Source organism: Pseudorasbora parva, chromosome 4 (genome assembly GCF_024679245.1).
Source record: "Pseudorasbora parva isolate DD20220531a chromosome 4, ASM2467924v1, whole genome shotgun sequence".
Taxonomy (NCBI): Eukaryota; Metazoa; Chordata; class Actinopteri; order Cypriniformes; family Gobionidae; genus Pseudorasbora; species Pseudorasbora parva.
Genome location: NC_090175.1, coordinates 22,746,403 through 22,765,706, shown reverse-complemented (window position 1 = coordinate 22,765,706; position 19,304 = coordinate 22,746,403). Strand labels below are relative to the sequence as shown.

Below are 19,304 nucleotides of genomic sequence, written 5' to 3'. Positions count from 1 at the left end.
CAGCAAACTACTGATATCCCCGCTCTTCAGGGAACCTCGAGGCACATGGCCACACTGCTGGACTACAACAACTATCTTCCTATCGATCCTATATATAGCCATGGGTATCCATGGACATGGGTATCCTATACATGACGTGTTGTCTAATTAAGAACCAAGGCCTCTCATACATGAAACATTTTATATCAGATCCTTGAACTGCATGTTGATTTCATAAGGGAGCTTGGAATACATGCTGGTTTGCTTTTTAGACTCTAAACAAGCCTATGCAGAGGTTTATAACATTTCATAAGATATTCCATTAGAAAATCACTTGGATTGGAGAACTGGATCCCAGGTTAGTTCTACAAAACGAACTAAATTGCAATTGGAAGTTCTAATTAGGAAGGCCAACACATTATTTTCTGTCCTGCTGTTGCTCAGAGGTGATCCATTGGAACACTACACGCATCTTCTCTTCTGGCTCAGTACATGTGTCTTATGGCTTGTTGAATGGAAGCACTACTGAACCAACATGCCCGGAGAGCTGCAAGATTTATGATGTATGTACACTTCGAACCATTCTACCTTACAATGGCCTGATTACTCTTCCTGTTTCAGCGTTTGATTCTGTCCGATTATTAATTGAAATGTGAAGAAATTATTAAGCAACATGCAGCATTTTAAACCAATAGAGATTATACATATTAACTAGTTTTGCCTAGAGAATAGCTGCCCCAAAATAAAAAATCTGTCATCATTTTCCAAACCCATATGATTTTCTTTCTTTTACAAGATACAAAATGAGCACTGTCTAAGCTTGTGTACAACATTTTCAAGTGGAGTTCTCAGAGGAAAGGGCATTGGGAAAGTGAGAGACAGTGTGAAGATAAATTCAAAGACTGTTTCAAATGTGTTCTAATAAAAGTATTAAATGATAGGTCCCTGTAGTTGCATTTTTCATCATACAGCAGTGGAAAATCAAAAAAGAAAGATGAGAGGATGAGTATCTGATGCTGTTAACACTATAGAGCAGGATGGGTTTCTGATTCTGACATATACATAAGGCATGTCCAAGAGAAACTCTCCACTGAACTGACAAACACTCATTAAGTGCCAGCAGCAAAGTGTTTGCTTGTGCACTTGAGAGACGTCAGAAACATGGTTGTAAGTCCATTAGTCAGCAGAGGGAGCTCTCAGTCAAATTCAAATGGCTCATTGTCACACCACAGAAGTATCCATGCATTTGTTTGTAAGTTTTAACTTTAAATAAATCAAAGTACAATCTATTAATATGTTAGACTCGTTTACAGTAGATGAAGGTTCAGTATTCTAATAAAAGCTGCTTTATAATACAATGGGCTGGGCGGCCTCATGGGGGCCATCATGTTAAAGGTGCACTTTGCAACTTTTCCATCCGCTAGAGGGCGCCTATCCAAAACAAAGGTGTAGTTTGACACCAAGTTTGAGCAGCCGGTGGAAAAGAATCGGGATAGGAATCTGGCAGAAATCATGTTCATTCAGTTCAGTTAAGTTCAGTTAGGTTAAGTTCAGTTAAGTTTTATTCATCCGTTCAGTTAATTAATTTTTCACAGGTGCCACACACATAATTTATACAATCACACACATAAATTAAATTTTAAAAAACGCATGGATGCGGTTATTAACGTTACTGTAGTATGAAACAGAGCAGGACCGAGTGTTGTGGAGCTGAGCAAGGCCATAGGAAAGATTGTTAATGAGATAAACAACTCACCTCGTGAGCAGCAGGACTTTTATGATGGGACACATGCAGTCGCCGGGTGCCGGCGCTGTTTCCGCTTTTCCAGTCACGAGTATGAGGTAACATAGCTCTGTTTATCATATTAGATACATTTAAATGTGTTGAAAATTATGTTATTACATTACCCTGTGCGTTCGCTCATCGGCTGCTGTGACACTTATTGCACACTGCTAAGAGTAAAGCGCTTCTGCAGAATAAAACCCGGAAACCGAGTGTGACACAGATATGATGCATTTGATAGGCGAATCCCTCAGACGCTATGCTCAGACATCCCGGTTCCTTGGTTAAAATAGCACAGTTTCCTCACAATTTACGAATAGTTTGAAACATTTGGGATATTGTAAGTACTCAACTGAAAGAAAAGAAAAATTAACACTGGCCTAGTGGTTTTTGGATATTTTACTGCAAAAATACTACATAGTGCACCTTTAAGATTATATATTCAGAAACATAATACATCTCATAATCTCACTATCTCACTAGTGACTGAATAAATGAATAATGGTTTACCAGGAATAGAACATGTCAGAGAAAAAATTGTTTCCTGCTGCATCCACACCACTAAGTGTCAGAATAAGTTCAATTCTACTGCCATAATGCATATATATTTTATCTGTGTCCAAATATGCACGCTTCGCTACTATATAGTAACAAACTATAAAGCAACTATATACTATATAGCGCAAAAAACAGCATGTGAAATGAAAAGTGTATTTCTGAATTCATAGTAGTCTATTCATAAAATGTATTAATTCATCTGGTGAACACTTTACTATCCCATGCACTAATGCACTAATATGCATTAATTCATGCTTAACTAATGCACAGATAATCATGGGCTAATGTATTACTAATGGTGAACTAAACCATTTACAAAAGGTATCATTATGTTATGACTTTACTTGTTGTGGCACATCATGACATACTTGTTGTGACTATTAACTAATTGATTAAGTAATATGTAATTGTGGTTATGGGTTTTGAATTAATTTTGAATTAGTCATAACATAATGATACCTTAATAAATCATTACCTAATGATTAATTAAAGCAGACAACTGAAAGTTGAAATGCATGGCTTTGACCCCTTGTGGTAATTAACACATTCAATTACATTATTAGTTAATATAATATGTTATTAATTAATTAATACATTATGTCACATTTAACTAAAAACAATTTAATCTATTAATCATGTACACTCTTCATAAGTTGCTGATGCAGTAATCATTAATAAATGGTTTAGGTCACCATTAGTAATACATTAACTCATGATTATCTGTGCATTAGTTATACATGAATTAATGCATATTAGTGCACCCACATTGTAAAGTGTTACCGAAAGGATTTCCTTTATTGCAGTAAAAGTGATTCTCATCTGACAGGTGAAATATATTTTGCCATCAGTATTTTTTTCTTCTCATATTTCTCCCATTCTGAACATACAAAGGTTCTGTTGGCTTCAGCTACATTTGGAAACGGTTTACTTTAATCTCACCGCTTTAATAATTGAAAACGCCTGTCCTTTAGTTCATAACTGCCAGAAAATGACAGCTATAGAAGTAAAGGCTATCGTTACAAAGTGGAACACGATGAGCCAGAGGCATTTCATGAAAGTGACATGTTCATGTCCCACAATGCAACACAGGAATCTGCTGTTGTTGTTTTGTTTTGTTTTTTTCACGTCAGATATTACGTGCTGGTTTCAAGTGAAATGGCACTGTTCAAGAACATGTGTGGCCTCTGTTAGAGAACCATTGCTTTTAGTATCAGTTGATGGGAAGTCAAGCAAAGGTGGTTTGACAAGTAAATGCACATTGTTGACATCTTTAATTTCTTAAAGTGCTCAGAGTGGCAGTATAACCTGTATGTGCTGCTACTAATAATAATCCAGCATAGCTGTTATTGGGTCAAATTGACCCGAAGAGTCACAGTTTGCTTTTCATGGAGTCATGGTGACAGTGAAAAGCATCTTGACGACAAGTCTGCTGAGGGCGTCATAAAGTTTCAGGCCAAAAGGTTCTGTTGAAGTCTGAACCGGGTAAAAATGACTTACAACAACCAAACAGATGAGGCCTATACATGCAGACGGTACGGTATTTTCAAGATCATGGTTTATGGGCCTCTTTAGACATATATGATGGCTAACATTGCTCAGTGGGCTCAGTGTTCCTGATATCCATCCATGTTTGTATATGATAATGATTCTGCCATATCATAATAAAGTATAAATATCATAATCAGGAATAAAGAGAGTGAGAGCAAATTTGTGAATCTGCTGCAGTAGGCATGTTCTAAACCTTTTTCCTTCTTAGATTGGTGCAAAATTAGATTTCACACCTGTTAAATCGGGCACTGGGGAGATTGGGGACTGGGTTATGTAAGACCCTGTAGTTTAGACACACAAGTCATCATTACTTATTCTTTCTATTCCAGTCGAAAGGTAATTGATATGCATTACAGGTTGTATTAGCAATGGGAAGGGGTCAGGGCAATTTCTGAGTCCTTCAGTTTGTGTTTTCTGGCTTATGTAATGCTTTAAGGCCAAGTAGAAATTGTGCAGATGCCACTGAAAGAATGCAGCATTTTCAGCACAGTACAAAGATAAATACACATTTAAAATGGCAAAAGGTGGCAAGTCTTATTTATTATTATAAATTTATATTTGATCTGAGACCTAAATAGCAGGTATGCCAATTGTTGGTCATTTAATGCAAAAAGCATAGCTTTACTTGTTTGAAACAGTGTCTGACAACTTTCTATTTCATACAAATTTGCCTACTCTAATTTAAACAACACAATATGTTTAACATCTTAATGTAGTAAACTTTTTTTAAACACTAAAGGGACATATTTTGTTTACATTTTCTGCGTATGTCAGTCATGAAGAGATACTAAAAAATATAATTTGCTGCAGACCACAGGTCATTACTGCCAGCTACTGGCGAGCTATTGCATTGCAGTCTTTTAAACAACCGTTCAGTGTCGATATAGATAATCGAGTAAGAATGCCATCTCTCTTTTCCCTTCTTATTGAGTTATACATATATCAATAGTAAGAAGAAAGCTCAGACATAGCTGAAACGGAGAAGGAAAAAAATATGCTATTTTTATATTATGTATTACCTATAATAGTGTGTTGCTGTTGCATAGAGTTTAATCTGTATTGCCCTTTAAAGTTTTCTTCTGCACAGAGCAAGGAGCTTTAACTCCCACCTTAACATGCATGATCTGTCCTTGAGGTAATATTCATAACAATTAATAAATTACTATAGTGTGATCCGGACATATATGAATAAGTGTATTGAATTAATAATAGCATAATAAAACCAAAAATGTTTCAAATATTGGGCATAAAGGAAATATGGTTACACTTTATTTAAAGGTGTCATTGTTACAGTGTAATTAGCTTATAAATTTAAAGGGATAGTTCACCCCAAAATAAAATGTACTCACCCTCAAGTTGTTCCAAACCTGTATGAATTTCTTTCTTCTGCTGAACACAAAGGAAGATATTTGGAAAAAGGTTTGTAACCAAGCTCAGTAGGGGGGAAACCATGGGGAATAGTCGGCTGCCAAGATCTGCTTGGTTACAAACATTCTTCCAATTATCTTCTTTTGTGTTTAGTAGATGAAAGAAATGTATACGTTTGGAACAACTTGAGGATGACTAAATTATGTTTTGGGTGAACTATCCCTTTAAGTACTGTGTAATATTAATTAACAACATGTGCTTGCTATAAGGGATGGTAAGTGCATGTGACATGACAAAAGGATACTGTAAAATAAAGTGTTACTGTAAATTTCCTGCCAGAGAAGGATGTGCTCTCCCTGCTGATTCTTGTTCCTCTCATACAACTGTTTGTCCTGTTGACAGTTATTAAGGCACTAATTAGCGCTGTGAAACAATCACTGAATATTAAATTTAAAGAATAACATATACTAATCGAATATAAACATTTGCTCAAGATTTAGTTCATTCATGATTAGTACTAACATCTTAGTCATTATATACTAATAGTTATCGAAAATGAATGATTAACAATTTAGGTTGGGTTCAAATTCACTTGTCTGTTGTCAAGCTTGGTCTCAGACTTTTTTTTCCCCCTGTACGCATGCTATCGGTCAGCATTTCCTTGTGTTTTTTTTTTAGAGAAATGTATTTATTTGGCTTGTATTGAACTATAAATGCAAGATTAGCAGGCTTTATAAAAGGTCAATGAATAGGTCACTTGCATGACCTCAAAATAATGTACATGCAAACACACAATAAAAATGAACAGTTAAAACAAGTACACGTGTCTTTATTTATGCAAGCAAGTTTGTTTCTACAGTTCGAAAAGAAAAAAGCCACTGTCAAGCTGTTGGCACATGTATGTACAAAACCAGTTAATTTTACTGCCTGCTACAAAGCATTCTCAGTGAAAGTACAAAAACTAGTACAGTATGTGGATAAAGCTGAAAGCAATGTCAGGGTAATACTAGATACGCAACATCATAACAAGTATAGGTTTAAGACATGGTTTGGAAAATCATCACAAACTAGAAAGGACAAAACTCAAACACTACAACCTAATAAGATATATAGCTTAATATTGTTAGCGTAGCAACTGCAATACTGCACATTTAGAAAAAAATTATAGTTGACCCCAGCAAGACAGTCATACGTGTAAAAATCAAAATAAAGGATTTTTTTCTTTTTCTTTTTGAGTTAGTTAAAACTATTACCATTAGATGCATAACCATGCCACAAATAACAACTAGATTCACGTTTTTTACCTAATACAAGTAAAATCTTTTGTGGTTTAAAAAAAAGCTGCATGACTAGTAAGAGTACAGGGACTCAGCGCTGATTCCAAATGCACTTACACCAAAAAACTCACAATGGTCCATAAGTGCACAAAAACTAGCTTTTTTTGTATGTTTGTTTGTTTTCTTTTTTGAGACACTAACAAGAGTACTTTACTGCAAAAGTAGGGCAACTGAAGTTGGCAAGAGCAGGCCGAAACACAAGTGTTTGGCGTAATGCATGCCTGTACATCCATATCTTTCTTGTTCTTATTCGAAATGTTTGAATGTTACCTTGTTTATTCAGTGTTTGGCAGAGTCTTTGCAATCAAGTTTTCCATTTAGATTTATACTTCTCCGATATGAACGACGATCTCAAGAATATCACCTACTGTAACACTGACTGGCGAGATGTGTTTTAGAAATCGACATGAAATATGTATACACTTAAAGAGATATATACAGTTCAGAGGAATGACCAAAAAAACTGTTTTTGTTTGATTACTTGCATTTAAAAAGTTAAAGCTAAAACTAAGCAATAAAACACCTGAAAATGTTATTCGCGTGTGAGATTATGGCTTGCAATGAATGAGAGAAAACAAATATCCATAGTCTCCCAAGGCAAATTCCTACGTGACCGCTCTAGCTGATTTGAGACGTTCTTTCACGCTCCTTCTTTCCCAGTCAGCAGCCACCTTTATCAAAGCTTAACAAACAGTTATTAAGCACCAGTGTCACACCTTCTATTAATACTGCGCACAGCTAGCATATACAGTTAGGCCAAGCTACAATATAGCAGTAAAAGTCACTTTAAGGTACTTTTTGAAATCCCTGGCACTCCAAAACTGAATTTGTTGGAAAAAGAACCTGTACATTTTTTTGTGCTGTTGCTGCTGTAAGTGTGGCAGCTTGAGCGATTTAACCTGTAAATCATAAGTTACAAGTTTGGTCACATTTTGGTTTTTAAAAAGTCTAAAGAAGAAGAAGAAGAAAGAAAAAAACGGTGAATCTAAATCATGACTAGGCATTTATAGGGTGAGTTTAAAGAACGTAAATCATCGGTGTGTAATACAAAAATGTGTGCTTGCAATCCCTTTGGCTAAACCCAAAACCCCTAACAAGACCCAATGAGACTTAAAAGTATGTGGTACAAAAGAGAAGTCACTCAACTTGGTGTGTTTATCAGGATGTGCTTTCAAACATTTCAACAGAACAGGGAGGTAGAGGATAAACGAAAGGACAAAGAAACTAAATCTAAATCCTGGGTAGTCAGAGACGTTGCCATTGAGACGATAAGCACGCCCCTAGACCAACATTCTGGGTCACACCCGTACATAGCAAGTGTTATTTGCAGTTATTTGCCTCCCCAATCCCATCCCGCTCCTCTGCCCTGGAAACCATGGAAATTCGACTAAGTTAAGTTTAGTTTATATATGTGTCTTCAAGGAGGGGAAGGGCATGCTTGTGTATGTGTGTGTGTATACATATTTATATGTGGGCGCATGGCCGCGTGCTTTATGTGTATGCGTTCAGACGCTCTTTAGAGCGAGTAGAGTGGATATCGTGAAGCTCCTGCTCCTCCTTGGACTTGATATCCTCGTATTTCTGCATCCGGCAGGCGTCCTTCACGTAAGCCCAGTTAGCCGACAGCACCATCAGGTAGTGCACCTACAGCAACACAGTGGTTAGAGGGGAGGGTTAGTGTTAGTACTGATGACCATTCTGTACCCCCAAAAAAAGGTAAAAAGGATTATTCTGTAGAAGATAGGGAAGGCGTTTAATGCCCCAGTTTAGACTGGAGATCAACCAGAACAGTTACTTCCCATGTCAGACAAAGCAGCAACCAGTTGCAGCTGAACACAAGCCAGGTTAGTTTGTTTGCTTGTGCATGTTATCACTTGAAACTGGTGGGTTAAATTGGGGCAACGCAGGTGGTTATGGCAGGGGGCTGGGGGATAGGTGGGAACTGAAACGATTTTGCAAAATGGAAGGGCCTGGGTGTCATTTTAATCAAGCCAATTAAGGGACGTCATTATGAAAGTCGCTGCCGTGGGTGATGGTGGTGGGGCCCTTGGTGGACAGAGAGTGTGTCGGGAGGTGGGAAGGGACACCTCAGACCGGAGCTGGCATCAGAAACGCGTGCAGTATCTTCCCGTGTTCTTAGATGTCAGAATGACATTGTTATGGATGAGGACAGACACTGCCACCACCTATGACAGTAGCCAGATCATTGAAAAAGAGAAAGGAAGAAGATTACTTGCTGCCTCCTAACAACCCTATTCCTAACTAACTCCTTTTCACCCTCATGTCATTCCAAACCTGTATGATTTTCTTTCTTGGAAAAGATCTTCTGAAGCCATACGACATTGACTGATCCTCTTGCCTTTGCTCGCGACTTCGAATCTTATTCACATTCTTGTATATTCGAATACGTTAAAGGAATAGTTCCCTCAAAATGAATATTCTGTCATCATTTACACACCCTCAAGTTGTTCCAAACTTGTATGAATTTCTTCTGCTGCACACCAAAAAGAAGATATAATGAAGAATATGGAGAACTAAACAGTTGATGGACCCCATTGACTTCCGTAGGGAAAAGAATACTATGGAATCCAATGGGGTCCATCAACTGTTTGGTTACAGACATTCTACCAAATATCTTCTTTTGAGTTCAGCAGAACAAAGAACTCATATAGGTTTGGAACAACTTGAGGATGAGTAAATGATGAGAGAATTTTAATTTTTGGGTGAACTATCATTTTAAACCTCATTTTTAAATGAGACTTAAGCTCCACATCAGAGGAAAAAGACTTATGATGCATTTAAGGGTGTTTTCTGTCCAAATGGTTACCATTTACTTTGATATTATGGAATGAAAAAGCTGCCAAATCTCTGACGTGACAAACAGAATAAATTATGCCAGAATTTTCATTTTTAGGTGAACTATCCCTTTAAATTTGGATGGTTCTGAAAATCATGGTATAATTAATGCATTTTCAGAACAAAAATGGCTCCTGCAGTTCCCTTGCACTGCCACAGAAGGGAAAATGAGCCACTTGGATTAATTTGGCTGAATTTCCTCTATACACCAATGGGTGGCATCATTGTTGCACAAATCAGCAAACTGCGAGTATGCAGCAATAGTCTCTGAAAGGTATGATGTAATTATATAATCAAAGGAGCACAAATTATGATCCAATTCTGTAGACTCTTTGTTTCTAAGTACTTAATGTCCAAGCTGCTTTCTCATTTGCAAACCGTGTGGAATGTAATTAACTCGTATAAATGAGACCAGACTGTTGCCTTTCCAGAAAACAAATGCATTGTGCTTTTCGCACACACACACACACACACACACACACACACACACACACACACACACACACACACACACACACACACACACACACACACACACACACACACACACACACACACACACACACACACACACACACACACACACACACACACACTGCAAGAAGCTTAGGCAGAAGGCAAAAGCCTAATACTTTGCAAAATACTAACGTAGACACAGTGTATTGACTGTCTGCATCAAATGAATTTGATGTTATTCTATTTACCTTGTACATAAGCCCTTATATTAACCAATGAAAATGGCTTTCTTAGGTTCAAACCAATGTGCAGAAAATGGTGTCTCGCAATCACTTATCGCTGATCCAAACAAGCTTCTCTCCTTCCTTCCCTCTCCTCTTCTGTTTCCATGGCAACAACACCTCCTGCATTTTCAATGATGAGCGTTCCTCTCCCTCTCTCTCTCCTTCTCTCTTTGCTCACTCACTATTTTACAAGAGGCCTTGGGTGTATATTGCATTTTAGACTGGCTCACACATTCTTTCCTGATTCTAAACCACTGCCTGATTTCTGTAACATACTTGCTTAGATTTCATATTACTCTTCTGACAGGTGTCACTGGAGTCCACCAAATAATGAAACTCTGAATGAATCTATATTCTATTTCATTGCCCTGAAAGGAAATTTAGATTCAGTGAAAGTTTATGCAATGTAGAAACGGAGCAATAAAGAGAGATGAAAAGCTAGAGAGAAAGACAGCATTGGAAAAGCTCACCATGGCGATAACGGCTGCTCCAGCCCCCGCAAGTGCGCAGACAAACAAGTGGAATGTCAGATCCAGCTGAAGAAAGAAACCAAAAAAGACGTTGAAGAGGAGAAAACGTGAATGGTTTTCTCTGTCTAAATGCAGTCTTTAATTTGTGTAACTTGTTGTTTCTTTGTAATAAACTGTAAAATCGTTTCTACACCAGCAAAGTGCATATAAATCTAGATCTCTAAAACTATTTACAATAACCTCACTCTAGTGACATCTTTACTATGAACATTCATTTTATTTTTCACTTCATTTCTCCAGAGCAGCACGTCAACAGTGACCTTTAAACGGATCTGATAAATGCCCGTAATCTCTAATAGTACGGTGAAAACATGACATTCACTGCTATATAACTTGTGGCACAGTCATTAAAAGGAACTGCGCAATCTTGCTAATAAATTTTAATATTATTTTACAATTATATATTTATATTGAGGATTCCCCGCTGCACTGGTGTGTCTTCAGTCTCAAAAGCTCGGAAAGGTTTACAATTTATTCATATTCTCTCTCTTTCACTCACTCTCCATCCTTCTTTTTTACCATAGGTTGCTGCCTGTAATGGCGGACTGAATTTAGATGAAGAAGAAGGCCATCAGTCAGGATAAAGAACTGCTAACTGACCTCGTTAGATTCACACATCTTGATGAAGTTCTCAGAAGCAGTGCACAGTTTTTTCTCCTCACCAAAGGACACAATTCCTGCAATTCATACAAAGTGAGATGTGTTAACGTCAGATTATTAGAGAGTTAATATGTGCTTATTAGAAATGCAATAATACTGCATGCATAAATGACAATTAGATATGCCAAAATAAATTGTGTTAATATGAAGAAGTCATGCTTGGGTCATTTTTCAATTTTTCCATAACGGTTGTCATTATGTAATGAACGTGTAGGTGAACGTGATTTTAACAAGTACAACATGCTCCTGGAGCAACATCTTTGTTGATCCTTGATCAGCATTCCCATCGACCAATCAGATTTAAGGGACAAGTTTATAACTTATGTCAAGTTCAGGCTTACAAACTAGGGTTAGATGCTTCTACATTGGTGAAATTCACTTCCTTCCTCTTTGATCTAAGGGATTATTCATAGGTAGTGGTGGGTTTAGGATTAAGGATGGGGTTAGGACAGAATATTCGGACTGGAATGTTTTTCCAGGAACATGTCTTACTTGGCAAAATCACAGTGGTCAATGGGGTACACCACAGCTATATTGGTAATTTGATGTTGCAATACTTTTAATAAATAGTTGTATTGCATTTAAATTGCAAGGGTTTGTCCAGCAATATTAGTATACATTGAATTTCTGTAATGTGTAAAAAAAGTGTTTAATTATATCATAATACTGTTTATGTATGCATTCTTGTTGTGTAGGTGTTGCAAAATGTCAGTGTTTTATATTAGTTATAATTAGTTATTTTCCAGTATTCTCTGCCATTGGAAGTCTGTTTAAATGCATGTATATGTATAAGTCTGTCACATTCAGAAGCTTCAGCAGTAAAACATAAATAAACTGCACACAAAACATAAGTCTGATTGGGAAAGGATTCTAGGAAGTCATCTCAGATGGTTACAGCCATGCAGTCAGCTAGACGTGGCATTCACTGCTAACTTATTTACATAGTAATCCAGAAGAACTTATATGTGACAACAACAACAACAACAAAAAAAAGCCAAAAGTAGCACCTGGCTAAGTATTTCGTTTACACTAGCATGTGCTGAATAAAAAGAAAATTACAAGAAACATGTCTCCTCCGATTGTGTCGAAATGATCTACGCACCAAACTGACGCAGGTCGAAGCAAAGGTTCGGATTATACATCAGAGTGATGTTCTGACAGGTGTTCCAGATGTTGAAATACATGAAGACTGGCAGAGATGTGAAGGCTGTAACTCCCAGCCAAGCCAACATGAAGATATAAGTAAGCATGATGAACTATAGAAGAAAAAAAAGAGATATATGTGCTGTTTAAAGGAGTATTTCACTTTAAAATGAAATTTTCATGATTTACTCACCCTCAAGCCATCCTAGGTGTATATGACTTTCTTCTTTCTGATTATTACAATCAGAGTTATATTAATAAATATTCTGATGCTTCGATGCTTTAATAATGTCAGTGACAGGGTCCATTGAGTTTGAAGCTCAAAAAAGCACATTAATCCATAATAATAAACGTACTCCGCATGGCTCTGGGGTTAAGGGAGGCCTTCTTAAGCAAATTGATGGGGTTTTGCAAGAAAAATATCCATATTTAAAACTCTATAAAATAAAATATCTAGCTTCCGCGAGACCCCCTGCTACATTCAACTTACGGAAAAAGCATAACCGGTGTGTGCCCCGGAGTGTGTGGAGTACATTTATGAGGGATTCATGGACTTTTTGAGCTTCAAGGACCCTGTCACTGCCATTATAAAGCTTGGAAGAGCCAGGATATATTAATATAACTGTGATTTTTTTCATCAGAAAGAAGAAAGTCATATACCCCTAGGATGGCTGAGGGTGATTAAATCATGGGGTAATTTTAATTTTAAAGTTAACCTATCCTTTAATAGCTTTCAAATAAATGCCACACCATACAATATGGAATTTACTAAACATTAGCATTATAATATCCATAACTTCAGTAAGGGATGCATAATATAGTGGAGACTTTATCTGAAAGTTTTCTGTTATTCGAATCAGTTTATATAATGTGTCTTTTGTTCTAATTCAGTAAAACCCTTCTTTTCTGCTATACAATATATGCTTTGCATTTAACTTGAAGCATGTGTTTTAATTTACAGTGAAAGTTGTTGATATTAATATTAATAATAAAGTAATGAATCTGTGTTGGCCACAATTTCAACACCAATGCTTCTTGGATCATATTATTTAACATGCATTACAGTAGTCGTTTTAAATGGGTGGTTGATCTTACCCAAGCACTGACACAGCGGCCACAGGTGGTGATCTTAAAGTCTCCATAAAGGTCCCGGATGGCCCCAGTGGTGAAAAATCCCTCCACCATCAGTAGAATACCATAGACGAAAAAGGCTGCTGCCACTCCATAGATCACATACTTAATTATGTCAATCCTGAGGTATTAAAAGGATAAATAATTAGTAACTTTCTTATGAAAAGAGTGTCAGTGCTCATCTTGCATTCAGTGTAATTCAACAAGACAATAAGAGGGCATAATGGTGCAGAGTACGTTTTGTGAAGTCCTGATCTACTTTTTGGTGTATAGATTGAATTCAATTTAAAAAAAAAAAACAATTTAAAAAAAAGATGATATGGCAGAAAAAAATGTCACTTCACACCATTCCTTCCTCCACACACTCTTGTTCTCTCCGTCCATCCTGCTGTCCTTCCCACCAGTGTAGTTCCGGTGAGCAGGTGTGCTCGGATGATCTGGTGCGATTTCAGAAAGCTTAATTCTCTGAGTGGGACTGATGCCAAAACCTGACATGGTTGCTCAGAAAAATCAGTCTTGGCAAAAGTGCTTGTAAGTGTGTCACTGCTCTTTAAAAATATGAGTGTGGGAAAACAAGTTATTTACTTTACTCACTTTAAATATGCTTATCCTTGTTAACTAAATAAATAAACAAACTTGAATAAAGTTTAAGCAATAGGTTTTTTTTTTTTTTTTTTTTTTTTTTTTTTTTTTTTTTAATGGAAGAGTTAAACCAATGAAAATAGAAAATGTATGAAGTCATATGTCATATGAAGCCAAATGTTAATTCATATGAGGTTTGAAACTTGAGTTCTTGGCAATAGGCAAGAAATAATCAGTTAAAAAGTCAGTTAGCATGACATTGTTGAGAGAAAGAAACTGAATTGAATTCATGTGCATTTAAAGCAGGTTGCAGCTAAAAGTTGTCACGAGAGCAAATATTCTTTTTTTATTACGACTTTGGTATTGTGGCCCTCACATAGTAAAGACGTCAAGGGCATCAACAGGCGACCGGACCATCTCAAAGTAGGTCTGCAGGATGTTGACGGTCCCAGAGAGAGCCTCATGACCACAACCACAGAAGAGAGCCACCCCAGCATACAGCAGAATGGTCGCAATCAGAGAGGCATAAGGTATCCCACTCAGGCATTTGAGGCAGCATTCAGAACACCCTGGAAACAATAGGGAGAGTCAGTCCATAACTGGAATAAAACTTACTAGTTTATGACAACCAATAGTGATGCTTTGCTGGCCATATATATGGCAATGCTGTTGATAAATATGTAGAAGTGAAAAAGAAATTAGAATCAGAGTAAAAGCATTCAAAAGTAAACTGTAGTAGGTTACATCATTTACTGTAATGCAAATTCTTTGTTACCAGTGTCATCCTGGTGTAACATGCATTACACTAGATGACAATATCACAATAAATACAAATTTTTGCATCTTATTATAATACATATATAAACGAGGAATGCTTAGCACTGCCAAATATTCTATATATACACACACACACACACACACACACACACACACAAACACACACACACATATATATATATATATATATATATATATATATATATATATATATATATATATATATATATATATATATATATATATATATATATATATATATATATATATATACATATAACAGTATAATTATTATAATTATTCTGACATGTAATTATTAAAATATATAAAAGAATATGTGATCATATTGTATTAAATTTTAAATGATATTAACTTCCTTACAAAAACTTATTGCTGAAAAATGCATAAAACCTTTGAAAGATATTAGCAAAGTATAAAGATCTTTTTTTATATAATCACAATTAATTAGTATTTGAGGGCTGCACTGTAATCCTTTTAAAATGTCATCCAATTATTCCTGTTTTAAATATGCCTAATAAGACTTTCAGATGCATAAATATTTCAATTTCCCTACAATTATTTAATCTCTTTGGACCCCTGTTGATAAAGCCAGTCCTTCAGGGTTATAAACAGCAAAGACTAGGCTACATCAATTCAAAGCAGGACAGTTTATGTACAAGAGATGAAAATGCTAAATCAGAGTCCCGTCGGTCCATTACCTATCTCAGTGGTAACAGTTTCACCAGATGAAAGTGCAAAGCAAATTCTATTTACACGGTCCAAGAGAACATCCATTCCCACACATCACATGGCAGGAAGTTTACTGTCACTCTCTAACCCATCATAACTGCCACAGCTGAGAGATTCATGGACGCAATTCAACAGCACGCAAACACTATTGATTGCCAAATTGTAAGTCAAGAATGACACCAGTGACGACTATTCTGCAGCACATCACAGCAATGATTTATGGGTCATCATAAACAAAGCCCACCAATACAGGAAAGCATAGTAGATCAGATCTTCAGAGGATGGTCACTATCAGTATACTTAAATAAGAGTGCTTATTGCAGAACTTATTGTGGAAGTCGAGCAGGCTAAACAGTGCTCTAGACTCATTTTTTCCCACTGGTCGCTCTGTAGTGAATAACTTTCTCAGTTGGTCGCACCCATTTTTTTAAATTAATCATAATGATCTTACATGTTGTTGAATCGTTCTCTTAATTTTTATATATAGTTTTTGCATTGATGTAAAGATTGACAGTAGGCTTGCTGTAAATAGGTGTAGCTGGTGTTACCTGCGTTCAGGCGCAACAACGCATGCCCACTGCGGCACCGCTCTCACTGTCGTTTAGATTTATTTTATAGAAAATCATTTAGTTCAGTTAGAGACAGACACTACAATTTTAAATGGAAAAGTTCTGCTTAATACAGCGTGAGCCAAACAAGAGACCAGCAGCAGGAGTCAGATTTGATAACTAGAGCGAGGAGCTGAATGACAAGATGATGGTGGAAGATTTGGTTTTAATGTGAAATGTAAAAGCGCCTATTTAAGTGAGTTTGTAAATGTACATTGTTGTGTTTTTTCATTTCAAATAATAGGCTAATGAACCCAGAATTCAAGCAACTTGCCCCCGAATAAGCACTAATTATACATAAAAAAAAAAAAAAAAAAGCGTATCATGCCACACAATGCGTACACATTTAAGGCCTTTCTGTCATTCACTGCAGCACACTGCACACACATTTCGAGCTGCACTGTCATTCACTGTGCGTGTCAACTGGCGTGTATGAAACGCTTTAATTTAGTGTTTCCTTTTTTTAATTCAAAATATTTACAAACTTGTTGGCTATGTCATCAACTATTCAGGCCCTTCATAGATATGACACATTTAAATTATGTTTACTTTACTTAATTAAATTAAGTTGTGTCGAAATTAGATATGTTTGTGTTCAATCAGCCTAATATATTTAAAACTGAAGTTTACTTAATTAATTTGCATTAAAACTACATTAAATATTTGTGCTGACATAACTAACTGGACAGTGGATCTGTAGTTCCCAGCATGCTTTGCAAGGGACTGTGCTAGGAGAGAAAATGTATGGATTAAACTGTTATTTTATGTGTTTTTCAGTAAAGGGAAAGATTTTATTAGTTTATGTTAGTGTTTAATGTTCAGTTATGTTGGACATTGAGGAGTTTCTGTAATTTTGTGGTTACCATTATGCAGAAGAGTGGTGCCTTTGTTTAGACTTAGTGCACTTATATACAAAAATCATTGTATGGAATCCCTGCTCTCAATTAAATATATGTAGTTTGTCTAATGAGTTAATTTTGAATTTTATTTAAAAAATATGCTTGTTGTTATTTACATTTTTTTAAAGGCAAATTAAATTGATAACAGTGTTCACCTCACATAATAAACTTTTATAGATTTAATATAACATCATTAGTAAACGGCATATAAAAATATAAATATTATGTAACAGTGAAAAATTCAAATGGTTTGTATTTACTTAAAGAAATTGTGCCAAATTTACTTGAAGCTTATTTTTATTTTATTTTGCTCAATATAGTTGTGCAACCACTTACCACTTATATGTAGGCCTAAGTGAATGTGTTTTGGAGAAGAAAAGAGTAAACGTTATAGTTACTACACATTTTGTATCGGATATGATAAAAAACATCTCATCAATTTATTTTTGAATGGATTGTTATTGCCACATACATAGGCATCAGTATGTACTTTACAAACTACACATGATGAGCGGCTGTACAGCTGAATCAAATTGTTGCATTATTTTCCTGTTTAACACTATGAAGCTGCTTAGAAACAATTGGCATTGTAAAAAGCACTATATAAATAAAGGTGACTTGACTTGACTTGACACCAATGCAACCATGTTAAAATTTTACTCGCATATTATCAAAAAATTTATCACATGTGTGACCATTTTGCTCTAAAACCCTGCTAAATGTTTTACAGCACAACCCTTTTAAGCCCTGAAGCAAAGACTTCATTCAGAAGATACAGCTGAAGCTGAATGCTCATGGTTTTTGAGCTTACATACCATCTTCTCACTGATCGCCTTGCAGCTATGTTATTATTGGTGCAATGGCATTGTATCTGCATTCTCCTCACTGCCTGTAGCTATGCCCCAAAACCTGCCGTTCACAGGAGTGTGGAGAATGTGTTTTTGCAGCAGTGACCCAGCTTTTACAGGGGAAACAGACTTACACCTCCATTACACCTTGAGAAGAGCCTGCAGCACTGAACACAGTATAAATGCTCTGAAGTGTAGGCAAGCGTTACTGCATCAAAACACACATTATATAATCCAGACAGATTGTTAGAGTAAAGCACAGATTAAGAAAACATAACAATGTATATCATGTATTAATCATGCCATTTGTACAGTATACGAGAATGTAGATTCATATATGTTCTGCTCAAACATTAATTCAATTAGATCAACAAAATTAAAATAAATCAAAAGTTTTAAGAACACTGAAGTCTGTGAATGTCTGTAAATTAATCAGTAATATTTTCTTTTACTCAGTAAGAATGCTTTAAACTTGCTTTATTTATTTATTTATTTATTTTATAAATGCTGTTCTTTTGAACTTTATTTTCATCAAAGAAGCCTGAAAAAAGTATCACAGTTTACACAAAAATATTAAACAGCACAACTGTTAAAATGTTGCCAAGTAATACATCAGCATATTAGAATGGTTTCTGAAGGATCATGTGACATTGAAGCATGAAAATTCAGCTTTCTCATCACAGGAATAAATTAATTTAAACTGTAATAATATTTCATAACATTAGTTTTCACTGTATAGTCTTGAATATCATAAGATATTTTCAAAATAATTTAAAAATATTACCAACCCCAAACTTTTGAAGGTAGCCAACCTGTAATTTAACTTTTGTGGAGGAAAACATTTGTTGTGTCCCTATATTGCAAGTTTTTAATTATTTGGACCACCCTAAACCTACCTAAGAGCGTGTCATATATACGCCATAAAGTGTGTATCATATGCACGCGAAAAAAAGCGTATCATATGCACTCCAAAATGAGTTTTGGCGTATACATTCCACGACATTGCACACTCGTACTATTTATACGCATTTATGTGTGATCGGGTTGTTGTCCCTTACCTTGCTTCCTACAGCAATCTACACAAAACCATCAGCATCGCTGATGTGGTACCACATATTTTTTTCAGTGTAGAGTCAGCAAAAAAGTAGAAATGCCATTAAGGTCTTCATGTGTTCGCTATTTTTTGGATCCTTAATTCCAGGTGTCT

At 36.0% G+C, this 19,304-nt stretch overlaps 1 protein-coding gene across 3 annotated transcripts in view; it reads right to left on the bottom strand.

The window, feature by feature from the left end:
• Positions 1 to 6,044: 6,044 nt before the first annotated feature.
• gpm6ab (glycoprotein M6Ab) overlaps positions 6,045 to 19,304 on the bottom strand; it is a 66,898-nt gene continuing 53,638 nt past the window's right edge. For 2 of the 3 annotated variants that reach the window (XM_067441318.1, XM_067441317.1), the window contains exons 2-7: positions 14,592 to 14,784; positions 13,598 to 13,754; positions 12,462 to 12,615; positions 11,300 to 11,376; positions 10,640 to 10,705; positions 6,045 to 8,217 (exon numbers count right to left, since the gene is read on the bottom strand). In XM_067441318.1, the coding sequence (XP_067297419.1) occupies positions 8,065 to 8,217; positions 10,640 to 10,705; positions 11,300 to 11,376; positions 12,462 to 12,615; positions 13,598 to 13,754; positions 14,592 to 14,784 (800 nt within the window). In that variant the 3' untranslated portion in view covers positions 6,045 to 8,064. The other variant, XM_067441319.1, reaches the window with a different exon arrangement.